The sequence below is a fragment of the Suncus etruscus genome, chromosome 2, assembly GCF_024139225.1.
Source record: "Suncus etruscus isolate mSunEtr1 chromosome 2, mSunEtr1.pri.cur, whole genome shotgun sequence".
Classification (NCBI taxonomy): domain Eukaryota; kingdom Metazoa; phylum Chordata; class Mammalia; order Eulipotyphla; family Soricidae; genus Suncus; species Suncus etruscus.
In genome coordinates this window covers 155061547-155074849 of record NC_064849.1, presented here as the reverse complement: position 1 = coordinate 155074849, position 13303 = coordinate 155061547, and the positions used below count along the sequence as shown (strand labels likewise).

The 13303-nt window shown below is 37.2% G+C and overlaps 1 protein-coding gene across 1 annotated transcript in view; it reads left to right on the top strand.

Moving 5' to 3' along the window:
• CHD1 (chromodomain helicase DNA binding protein 1) overlaps positions 1-13303 on the top strand; it is a 93463-nt gene that overhangs the window by 39422 nt on the left and 40738 nt on the right. Inside the window, exons 4-12 of the mRNA XM_049769108.1 lie at positions 238-302; positions 3685-3834; positions 3973-4244; positions 6154-6379; positions 7299-7399; positions 7612-7790; positions 9487-9614; positions 11306-11522; positions 12025-12114. Of these exons, the coding sequence (XP_049625065.1) occupies positions 238-302; positions 3685-3834; positions 3973-4244; positions 6154-6379; positions 7299-7399; positions 7612-7790; positions 9487-9614; positions 11306-11522; positions 12025-12114 (1428 nt within the window). The remainder of the gene's footprint in view (positions 1-237; positions 303-3684; positions 3835-3972; positions 4245-6153; positions 6380-7298; positions 7400-7611; positions 7791-9486; positions 9615-11305; positions 11523-12024; positions 12115-13303) is intronic.

Sequence of the window (13303 nt, the reverse complement as noted above, 5' to 3'; positions counted from 1 at the left end):
GAAGGACAGTGGTTTGAATCCCGACATCCCACATGGTCCCCCGAGTTTGCCAGGAGTGATTTCTGAGCATAGAGCCAGGAGTAACCCCTGAGTGCTGCCGGTGTGACCCCTATATTCCCCCAAAAAAGACTATTAAGCCTGAATAGAGACTTTTGTTATTAAAGTGATCAATAATAGCATGACAGGCAAAAGTTTGTCGTGTTATTAACGTTTTTACCTTTTTTTTTTTTTCTCTAGGACTCTTCTAGCAGTGAAGATTCTGATGACTCATCAAATGAGGTTAAAAGGAAAAAACATAAAGAGTATGTCATTTTGTTTAATTACTTTTCTACCAGGGAAATGGTTTTATATTTATGGAATAAAAGGTTGCTCAGAGTAGACTTTCGTACCTTATTAGTTGCGGACGTTTTGTTAGGTCAAGTTAACATCAGTCCTTATTTCTCTTTCTCAGAAGGCATGGGATTTTTGTGTCACTCTTCCTTTATGCCTTTTTTCCTTTCCATTTTTGGTTTATTTTTTGGGCTTACTACTGGCAAACTCAAAGGACTGTATGTGATTTCTGGGGTAGGAACCATCATTGGTCATGTGCGAGGCAAGCACCCTTCTACTCCTATCGATCCAGCCCTTTTCATATTTTTAATTTCAAAGATTTTAAAGATCAACTTAGACAAAAATCTTTAAAAACAAGAATGTAGAATGTAAGAACCAGAAGACAATTGATCTCAGGTTGATCATTAATATTTGGTAATAATTATCCCTACTATTTTATACATTTGTGTAAAATTTATTTCTCTTTAGGGCTCACTTAGAAACTTACTAAAGGGACTGGAGCAGTGGCGAAAGCAGTAGGTAGGGCATTTGCCTTGCACACACTAACCTAGGACAGCACGAGGTTCGATCCCCTGGCATCTCATATGGTCCCCCAAGCCAGGAGTGATTTCTGAGCGCATAGCCAAGAGTAATCCCTTGAGTGCCACTGGGTGTGGCCCAAAAACCAAAAAGAAAAAAAAAAGAAAGAAAAAGAAAAGAGACTTACTATAGGGGCCAGGAGCTACTTGGCTCATGTGCAGAGCCCAAATTCCATTTCTAGCACCAGGCCCCCTTTCAGCACCATTATGTTTATCCGTGGAGGATCACTGAGTATTCCACTGCCTGTTTGACAGGAGCTCTGGAGCCTTTGGACACTGTACTCTATACTACCACAGTAAACCCAGTCAATTCCTGAAGATTCTGGACCTAGCCTGCTCAAAGTCCTTTATATGTCCAACCAATTAGGCCTTTCCCTCTCATTTCTTCAAAAATAGCAGTGCACATTTATTTGTCTTTGATGTTCAGCACTTTATCCAAATACAATCTAGATAATTTTTTTTTGTTTTGGATTTTGTTTGGGATGTTTTGGGTTTGGGATTTTTTTTTTTTTTTTTTTTTTTGGGTGGGGAGGTAGATAGCAACACCTCGCAGGCTCACACATTTGGTAGTACTCAGGGAATGATAATGTGCTGTTAGGGGCTTCAATGGGGTTGGCCACGTGCAAGATGCCTTTTATTACTGTCAGGATTTTTATGTCTTTGCTGCTATAATTTCGCATTATAGCTAAATTTTCAGAGTATGTTTTCACCTGTTGCATTTCATCACTGATAGCTCCACTGAATTAGCAGTTTCTAAACTTAGAATGGCTAAAGTAAGCTTTTTAGATAAGAAATTTGGGGGTGATAAGATATAAATTGTAAAATTTCTGATTTCTATCATAAATTTTAAAATTGAGACTTCATATATTGTAGAAGGGAATACTATACAAAGATGATCAGATTAAAAACTATTTGTAGTTTGGTTTAGAGACATAATTAGTGGGTCATTGACCTTGTACTTGGCTGACCTGGATTTGATTCTTGGTACCAGATATGGTTCCATGAGCCTGCCTGGCTTGATCCCTGAGTACAGAGCCAAGAATAAACCCTGAACATGATCAGATGTGGCCCGTAAACCAAAAAAAGACATTAAATTGTGGGTCAGGGAAATAGCTCTCAGAGGTCTGAGGTGATACTTGGGTTTTATCCTTGGTACCACATACCTTCCTGATCATTGCTCAAATGTCCCCTAAGCACAGTGTCAGGAGTAGGCCCAGTGTGGCTGCTGGGTGTGGCTCTGTCCAAAATGAATTTGTTTTTCCTGGGTCAAAGTGATAATATAGTGTTAGGACATTAGCCTTGCAGGTGGCTGACACAAGTTTGATCCTGGCATATCAGATGGTTTCCCAAGCACCGTCAAGAGTAATTCCCGAGTGTAGAGTCAGGAATAATCCCGAAGCATCGAGGGTGTATTCCCAGAACAAACATATTTTAGTATCCCCCCCCACACACACACTCAAAACCCCCCCAAAAGAGAATTTGTTTACTTGGGCTGGAAAAATAGTACAGTGGGCAGGATATTGCCTTGCAAGTGAATCAAACCTAGGTTTGATTCATCGGCACCACCATTGTTCCCCTAAGTCCTCCTGGAGTGATCACTGAGCACAAAGTCAGTAAGCCCTGAACATTGCCCCTGAACTCAAAATATATTTTTTTCTAATATGTTTTTATTATATTCAGATATAACATCTTGTCTTTGTAACTCATAGTATAGTCATAATTAATATGAGAAAGAGAAGTGCAACAAAAAACTGATAGGGAATGTGTTTCTGAGTTTGTGAGTGCTTGAGCCTTTTTGTTTTGTTTTGTTTTGTTTATTTTGGTTCACACCCAGTGGCACTCAGGGATGGCTCCTGGCTATGCACTCAGAAATTGCTCCGGGCTTGGAACACCATTTGGGATGCTAGGGATGAACCAAGGTTTATCCTGGATTGGCTGCTTGCAAGGCAAATGCCCTACCATTGTGCTAGCGCTTCAGCCCGGCTTGAGCCTCTTTATTTGAAGTCTACTATAGAGCAAAACACTAACACTTGCATCTGAAAAATTTTTCTTTAAACACACTAGCCACAAAATAGTAAAAGTTAATGCTGGTTGAGTGGATTTATTTGTTTGATATGTTTTGTTATTGTATTTTAAGCTTTCTAGGAACCATAAAAAATAGTTTTGAAGGAAATGCTTTTTAAAATCCATCTCTAGACTGGGCCCATGAAGGTATTAAAAGGGTTGGAACACATGGAAAGCCCCTGACTTGATCCTTCTTGAGGAACTCCCAAACATTAGTGGATATGCATACCTACTTGCCCACTGCATCTGCCCTAGGAGGCTCTGTGAACTAGGAATGGAAGGGATTAAAAACTTTTGAGAGAACAAATTAGTCAGTTTATAATTTTTCAAAATTAAAGTCCATGATTTAAAAATGGCATGATATATTTTTATCCATAATTAGAATCAAAATAGGATTTACTTGCCATTCATTGACGTATAACTAAATGATCGCAAAATGCAAATTGTGAGAGAAATCAATGAATAATATTTTCAGTGTTCTCTTCTGTCTACATTTATGTATTTTTGGTATTCATAAAAAGCATCTTTTTTTAATGAGGAGGGTAACACTTGGCACAGCATTCAAAGGCTACCTCCATTCCAGCTCTGTGCTTAAGAGGACTGTGAGGTATTAGGGGTCAAGTTTGAACCTCAACCTTGTTTTATGTTAGCTGTTTATTTTTACAAAGACATGATTTAACCATAAAGATATTTGGTCTTTTTTTATGTACAGTGAAGACTGGCAGATGTCTGGGTCTGGGTCTCCATCACAGTCTGGCTCAGATTCTGGATCTGAAGAAGAAGGAGAAAAAAGCAGCTGTGATGAGACAGAATCTGATTATGAGCCAAAAAACAAAGTTAAAAGCAGAAAACCTCAAAACAGGTAAGTAAGGTGTTTTCTCATTTTAATCACAAAGTGAGTGATTACAGGAAGCATTGGCTTTTTGTGTTTGCAATTTATTACAGATGACTTGTTTTATGTCAATCTTCGTGTAACACATTTCTCCCCTGCCCTTTCTAGATTGAAGTCAAAAAATGGGAAAAAACTTCTTGGTCAAAAAAAGAGACAACTTGATTCGTCTGAGGAAGAGGATGACGATGAAGATTATGATAATGATAAAAGAAGTTCTCGCCGCCAAGCAACAGTCAATGTTAGCTATAAGGAAGATGAGGAGATGAAAACAGATTCTGATGACCTCCTGGAAGTTTGTGGCGAGGATGTCCCTCAACCTGAGGAAGAAGAGTTTGAGACCATAGAAAGGTTCATGGATTGTCGGATTGGAAGGAAAGGAGGTATTTAGAATTACGTTGTTTAGTTGTTGGACTAATATTTACTTAAGGTAAATTTTATTCCTTGAAGATTTTTTTTTTAATTTTAAAAGACAAAAAGGTGAATTTCTGTTGCTTTTATATAAGTATTCTTTGGCCAGCCCAGAGAAACAGTCCAAAAAGTAAGGTACTTCTGACCAACGGCCACATATTGGCTACAGCCCTGGTTGGAATTCCTAGATTTCATATGACCACAGAACCAGGAATCAACTCTCTGTACTGCTGGTATGACCCCACACACCCTCTCCTATTTTTTTTTTTTTTTTTTTTTTTGTGGTTTTTTGGGTCACACCCGGCAGTGCTCAGGGGTTATTCCTGGCTTCAGGCTCAGAAATTGCTCCTGGCAGGCACGGGGGACCATATGGGACACCGGGATTCAAACCGATGACCTCTTGCATGAAAGGCAAATGCCTTACCTTCATACTATGTCTTCAGCCCCACCCTCTCCTATTTTTAAAAAATGTAAGGTGTTCTTTAGGGCAAGGGAGATGAATATAGTGTAAATACATGCTTAGCTTGTATGAGGGCTTAAATACGCCCTTGGTACTGTCTACCACTTTTCTCACTTTCTACATCCCATTCTACATTCCCCACTTTGGCTCTCAGCAGCATTAGGTATATTTCTGATGGCACTTGACCAAAGTGACCTCAGACTCCGCCCCAACACCAAGTGCAGTGACCTGCAGAAATGGGAAGGCTTTGCTAGGTCTGTGTATTTTCTTCCTTGAAAACAAATAAGCTCACTTTAAATATTTAAAATAATCAAAGGAAAATTTTTATGTCTCTGGGCTGAGGCCCATAATGGATGCTGATAAAAGAAGCTATGCAAGACAAGCACCTAATCCACTGTCTTATTTTTTCAACATCAGAAAAATTTTAACATGTATTTTAGACTTTCTATTGCTGTGTTTAAGTATTAGTTGTCATACAAGTAGTATAATTTTCTTTTGAATTCCAGAAGTACTTCAACTTTTATATATATATACTTCTCTTATCTGAGATATGTAGGTCTGTTTTAGTTATCTTGATGTGCAAGAGTATTCTTTTATTGGGAAATAATTTATGTTCAGAATGTGTAAACTTACAGCATATAACATAATGATTACTATAATAAGTTAATATCTTTCACCTCGTGCAATCAAAGTAAACATGTTTTTTTTTTGTGAAAATTAACTACTCTTAGCATCTTAGAAATATACTCCATAGCAGCATTGACTATAGTCATGACATTGTACTTCATATCAGTTACTTCAACTCAGAATTTGTCCTTCTGAGCAGCTTTAACTCCTTAAATTTACCACATTCCTATAGCTACAAAACTGATCTTTATTTCTACAATTTTAGTGACTTTCGGTTTTGTTTAATTTACTTAGTATAATACCCTTAGAAGTCTATCGGGTTGTTACAAGTGGCTCTAGGTTTTTTTGAACTGGGCAGGGGGGGACGACAAAAGGTGGACCAGCGTTCAGAGATTGGATGGATTAGTTTCTGTATATGAATATATGTGGCTTTATGTATATATGTCCCTCATTACTTATGGATAGTTCCTTATTATAAGTAATGATGCTGCATTGGACATAGGAGTATGAATTTCTTGTGGACATGTAGTTTGTGAAGATAATGATAAAAGTCTTCCGTCCTCCTAACCATCGATTGTTGTCAAGTGCTGTACAGTGTCAGCATTAGAGGGCACAGGTGCATCACTGGGTTTTAAAATAAAGGAGATTAAAGTTGAAAATGTTACTGTTAGGAAATGAGATTTCCATAACCTTTTATACTTTGATACTTAGCAGATTATATGTTATTCTGTTTATGTCTGTAAGTTGCTTAGTTTAAAGGAGTAAGTAACATTTCATGTGATTTCTTATTTCAGCTACTGGTGCTACTACAACCATCTATGCAGTTGAAGCAGATGGTGACCCAAATGCAGGATTTGAAAAAAATAAAGAACAAGGAGAGACTCAGTATCTAATTAAGTGGAAAGGATGGTCCCATATTCATAATACTTGGGAGACAGAAGAAACTCTTAAGCAGCAGAATGTCAGAGGAATGAAGAAACTGGATAATTATAAGAAAAAAGATCAGGAAACAAAAAGATGGTATGTGTTTGCATCAGCCTTTATTTTTCTTTTTATCTCCCACTTTTTTTTTTAGGGTGGGGGGGCTCACCTGGTAGTACTTAAGGCTTAGTCCTGGTTCTGTACTTAGGAATAATCCTGGCAGAGGTTGTGGGACCATATTGGGTTTCAGGTTTCGAACCCTGGTTGGACATATGTGAGGAAAGTATACATTGTAGAATTCCAGCTTCATACTTACTTTTTTTTTTTTCAGGAGACATGAAGCTTTATTAATAATAAAACACCCTAGCCACCATGGGTAGCTTCTAGGCTAACCTTTTAAGCAGCCCCTTAAACTGCTCTGAATTTAATCTTGAATCTGCCATCTCTCCGTGCTCCCTACTTCTGCTCAGGCTTCTTCCATACTTATTTTTTAAAATAGTTTTAAAGATCACTATTTCGTATTTTTGTTGATAAAAATGCAAATGATAAGGTAGAGGAGAACTTAGAAGTAGTCATGTCTAGTACATTCACAGTCATCTAATACATTCTTAGCCAGAACATAAGTGTATTCATAAATTATATTTATTTGTTGTACCGGGGATCAAACCCAGGGCCTCAGACCTGCAAAGCCAGCACTCTGCTACTAAGCTTCAACTATGGCTTGAGTTAAGGATATTAAAGTGAAAAGTTAATGATACTTAGTTTTAATTCTTAATTCAAAGATAACTCATATGATAAGTGGCAAAATTGCAGGGCATTTGTCACAGTTAGTGTTAGGGAAGGTTGAGTTCTGTTTAGAGCTTTGAATTCTTCAGATTGAAAATGTTTTCTCAGATGATGAGAAAACGTATGTAATTGGGAAGAACTTGCAGAAAATCTGAATAAGCAAGTTCAAATAATGTAGTAAATAATTGGTTAGCAAAATGATTTTAGCTTAACTTTTAATTCATTCTTTCAGGTTGAAAAATGCTTCTCCAGAAGATGTGGAATACTATAATTGTCAGCAGGAACTGACAGATGATCTACATAAGCAATATCAAATAGTGGAGCGGATAATTGGTTAGTAATGATTCTAGTGAAATGTGCAATCTTTTCACCATTTTAAATCATTGGAAAAATCTTGGGTATACTGCTTTTATGTTGAGTACAGTAATACGCTTTATAGAGTACTTTAAGCCAAGTGACACTTTTGTACTTAAATGGCTTTGAATAAGAATTTTGCCTCAACCAAGATAAAGTGCAAAATTAAAATAACCCAATTTGTTTCGCAGCTCATTCCAATCAAAAATCAGCAGCTGGTTATCCTGATTATTATTGCAAATGGCAGGGACTTCCATATTCAGAGTGCAGCTGGGAGGATGGAGCTCTCATTTCCAAAAAGTTTCAGCCCTGCATCGATGAGTATTTTAGCAGGAATCAATCAAAAACCACTCCTTTTAAAGATTGTAAAGTGAGTACAGTTAAACAGTTTTTACTTTTAAAAATACATCTATGCTTGAACTGAAGTAGATTTGGATCCTGATTTCAAATAGGCTAAAGGAGGGAGGAGAGGTGAACTGCTTCATCGGTAAATTCGACATAAAATTATGTTTCTGTAATTGCTATGTAATCTTAGATGTGTCCTCATCCTTTAGCCATAGATAGTCAAAATGTCGGAAAGGTAATTTGGTGGATGTTGTGGGCAAATAGGGAAAATTTCTTGGAAACAAAACATACTTCTCATGGTTCAAATATTAGCTTGCTTTTTACTTTGAAGAAAGGAAAGAATAGGATGTACAGATGAGAATGATTGTATGTAACTAGAAGAGATGGGTATTACAGGGCTACCTTTTCTAATAAGTGATCTCTATATTGTAGTTATAATTTGGAGCCTTATGTAGTAACGGAATTTTTTTAATAGAATTTCTTATTGTAAGGCTGAACTAAATTCAGACTGGTAATTGGAAATCAGAAATCAAATAAGAAGTGTTTTATGGTTTATTTTGAGGCTGAATAGTTAGTGAAGTTTAAAAATAAAAATTATTAAATTATCCTATTTTTTGAGGTGAACGTCACACCTGTATTATTAGCTCAGGGCTTACTGCTCACTCTTTGATTAGGTAAGGTCTCTCCTGGGAATTCTCTCAGAGGACCAGACCATATGCAGTGCTGGGGATCGAATTGGGATCAGCACATACTAGGCAAAAATGCCTTAAACCCCTGTTTTAGCCCTCTGGCCCTTTTGGAAGAAATTTTTTTTGTTTTTTGTTTTTGTTTTTCGGGCCACACCTGTTTGATGCTCAGGGGTCACTCCTGGCTAAGCGCTCAGAAATTGCCCCTGGCTTGGGGGGACCATATGGGATACCGGGGGATCAAACCGCGGTCCTCCCTTGGCTAGCGTTTGCAAGGCAGACACCTTACCTCTAGCGCCACCTCGCTGACCCCATCCTTTTGGAAGAATTTAGCTTAGCTTTTTCTTGAGCAATACATAAGGGACATGTGTTTCAACAAGAGCTTGTTTCTTGTCATATTTTGGAGAAATGGGCAGAATATTTCAGCGTACATTATTTTTATAAAGCAAAGAGTATTTGATTCCTCTGATATTTTCATGATGAAATTTCTGGGTTTTGTGAATTAAGATGGAGAAAAATTATGGTAAAGCTAAAACTATCACTTTTATTGATTTGGAGGGTGACACACCCAGCGGCGCTCAGATGTTAACCTCAGATTTCTGGCTCTGCACTCAGAAATAACTTCTGGCAGGCTTGGGGGACCATATGGGATGCTGGGGATTGAAGCCACGTCTTCTGCATGCAAGACAAATGCCCAACTTATTGTGCTGTCGTTCCTGCTTTTTAATAAACTTTTTAATAAAAAATTTTTAATGATAAGTTTTAATAAAACTTTGATTAAGGGGCTGGAGTGATAGCATAGTGGTAAGGCATTTGCCTTGCACTCAGCCAAAACTGGATGGACCGCGGTTCGAATCCAGACATCCCATATGGTCCTCCAAGCCTGCCAGGAAGGAATAACCCCTGAGCACTGCTGGGTATGATCCCAAAACAAACAAAACACTTTAAGTTTAAATGATATAATATTTATAATTAAAAATTTGCTAACTTAACAATATCATTTAATAATTTTACATATTAACATTATATTTAAAGGTGTTAAAACAAAGGCCAAGATTTGTAGCCCTGAAGAAACAGCCATCTTATATTGGAGGGCATGAAGGTTTAGAATTAAGAGATTATCAGCTAAATGGCTTAAATTGGCTTGCTCACTCTTGGTGCAAGTAAGTATTTTTGGAACTTTATAGTTTGAGAGGGAAAATGTAAAAATAGTGGATTTGGGAGAGATATTCACCAACATAAAGAAGATCATACTTTTCTGTTGCTATGCTGGTCTCTGAATGTCCTGATGCTATGTGCCTGCATACCCCTATATCCTCCCACCCTTATTCACACACACTATTCCTTATTGTATACTAAGAAAATTAGTGGACTTGGAGTTTAACCTATTTGTATTACTTAAAAAAAGGTTATCAAAAATAAAAAGGTTATCGAACTTGAATAACAGATCTTGTATAAGCTTTATCCAACATTCATCCTGGACTGTTTCACTTCCTACTGCTTACATACTCTTTCCTTCCCTCAAGATGGGTAACTACTTGAAAGAAAAAAAAAACAACTTTTATTCCCTGCTCTTGTTACTTTACGTTTTACTTAATCTTTACTCTCCTGTGAGTAGATGAACTGTATTCTTGGCTAATGATTAAAAGTAGCTAGTAAGCCTCTTTTTTTGAGATGATCAACTTCTTCCCCTATTGTTGGTAGGGGTGTTCCTGAGAGTGTCAGTGGGCCTGAGGCTACTCCTGGGCGTATGGGCATATGGTTCAGCTCTCAAGCCCAGAAATTCAGGAGCTCCTCCATTCACCCATATGAGTGGGTTGCTGGGGACCCAACTCACAGCTTTATGCACAAGCCCCAGGCTTTATCCTCTCACCTTCCGTATATGAGGACTCTTAGAAAGTAATAACTGTATATGTTTTCTGTCAGATTAATTTTCCTATGGTTCATATAAACTTGTTCATGGGTTATATAAAAAATCTTTGTAATTTGATTATTGTGTATTAGTTAACATTTATTATTGATTGATATGCAATATTCTGTCAGTTTAAGTTGCACGACATAATGATGTGACTTTTTTTGGGCCCACATCCGGTAATGCACAGTGGTTACTCCTGGTTATATGCTCAGAAATTTCCCCTGGCTTGGGGGACTATATGAGATGCCAGGGTATTGAACCATGGTCCATCCTAGGTTAACGCGAGCAAGGCAGATGCCTTATGCCCTACGCCACCACTCTGCCTCATCATGTGACATTTTATATAATGCAGAACGATCATACATCTTATTTCTTGTCTACTATTAGCAGCTTTCTAATTTATAATGCTATAGACAGCCTCTTAACATCTTTAAGATCTTTGTGCATTTGTGCTCTGTGACTGATTTTATAACTGGGAATCAAAGTCTTAATCCCCTTTAATAATTTCAACTATACTCTTAAGTCCCTCTGATCTGAATCTACAATATCAACTTGTTACAGTATTAGTTTGTCTTCTCCTCTGACTTGTTTTAGTTGTCATCATACCCTTATGATCCATCCATGTTGTTAAAATGGTTAAGATTTTATTCCTTTTTTGGGGAGGTGGCCCTGCTGTGCCTTGGATTGGACCTGAAATCAAAATTGGGCCTCCTGAATGCAGAGCTAGTGAGCTATTTCTCTGGTTCCTTATTCATTTTTTTTTAATGACTTTATTGTATTTGTATGTATGAGCCTTCTGTCTGTACTTACATGTGCTACGTCTTTATATTATATTTGTTTATGGACTATTGTCTTGGCTGTAGTAAATAATGAATGCTGAGGTGACCAAGACATAGAAGTATAATTTTTGAACTAATATTTTTGTTTTTAACATTTTAGGGGAAATAGTTGCATACTTGCTGATGAAATGGGCCTTGGGAAAACAATACAGACCATCTCATTCCTGAACTATTTGTTTCATGAACATCAGTTATATGGACCTTTCCTATTAGTGGTTCCACTTTCCACTCTCACTTCTTGGCAACGGGAAATTCAGACCTGGGCTTCTCAAATGAATGCTGTTGTTTATCTAGGTGATATTAACAGCAGAAACATGGTAAGTCATTCGATCACATATTTAGAGATGTAGTCAAGTCTTGTTATTCTGTTAGGTTTGGTGTAGGATGTGCTCTGATCTACATTAGGGTAGTGGCTTGGCTCAGGAGTGGCCCCCATGGGTGATCAAACTAGGGTCAGCTGCTTGCAAGACAAGCACCTTACAGCTGTACTCCCCAGTGTCCCCAACATAAAATTTAACTCATTGTCAGTTTTGTTTAACTTTTGTCTATGCACGTTATTCTCTCAATTATGGCACAAACCCCAGATGCCATATTTTATCCATAAATACTGCTAAGATAATTATTTTTAATCTTAAATGAAGGTTCTTTATTATGATCCTCTCTGCTTTGATTTATAACATCTTTGTAGCATCTTGGACTATGAGTAATAATTAATATTTTTTTTTACAAAAAGCATGCAGCTTATGGATTTTAAGTATTTAAGTAAAAATTGCTTTTCTTAATTTTTGGTTTTGAATTGTCTTTAAAATTTCTTGACAGATAAGAACTCATGAATGGATGCATCCCCAGACCAAAAGGTTAAAATTCAATATCTTGTTAACAACTTATGAAATTTTATTGAAGGATAAGGTATGTATTAATAATGTTTTTCTTTTTGATGCATTTTAGTTCTTATATCATAATTTGTGGACAGAATGAAAAGACAATTAGAGAGTAGGGAAATTGCAGCCTATGGGTCAAATATGGTTTAATTTTTTTTTTAGTGACCATTGAGTTAATTGGCTTTATATTTCTAGAGGATTGTAAACACAAAGTGTATCTGAAAGAGACCACTGAATATTGATCTACAAAGAGTAAAATGTTTATATCTGGCACTTTGAATTAAAAAGTTGCTGGCTTCTGATTTTGTGAAACCTGCTACCTATAGTTATTGATTGATGGGTATTTAATAGAGGAGGAATTTACCTACCCTACTTGCCATACTGTGCTATATGTTGTTTTAACTTTTTTATTTTTAATAATATCTTTATTTGCTATATGTTTCATGGCTAGCTATTATTTTTTATAGCTACTGATCTCTGTTAATTGTTTACTTACAATGCTAACGTTACTGAGGAAAAAAAGATCAAGTCTCAGAGACATTAATGATCTTGTTCAAGATAACAGTTATTAAAGTGCAGAACCTGGTACCTGCTTTAAGTCAGAGACAAAAAAAAAAAAATGTTTAAGCTATGGACCGGAGAGGTAGCATGGAGGTAAAGCATGCCTTGCATGCAGAAGGTCAGTGGTTCGAATCCCAGCATCCCATGTGGTCCCGCGAGTCTGCCAGGAGCGATTTCTGAGCATAGAGCCAGGAGTAACCCCTGAGCGCTGTGGGTGTAACCCAAAAACCAAAAAGAAAAAACAAAAAAGATAAATAGTTCGTTGTGGCCAGAGAGATAGCATGGAGGTAGGGCATTTGCCTTGAATGCAGAAGGATGGTGGTTCAAATCCTGGCATCCCATATAGTCCCCTGAGCCTGCCAGGAGTGATTTCTGATATATAGTTCATAAAAATTATGCACTGTGTTAATTATATCTGTATTTGGAATACAGATTATACAGAATACATCATTCTAAATTTGTGTCACATTTTCTCTGTTGAGTATATAAAGGAAGGCTTTATTGGCCTTAGGATAAAAATATTTTTTGAACTTAATCTTCCTTTACTTTTAATATGTAAGCTAGTAGGGGCCGGGCGGTGGCGCTGGAGGTAAGGTGCCTGCCTTGCCTGCGCTAGCCTAGGACGGACCGCGGTTCGATCCCCCGGCGTCCCATAT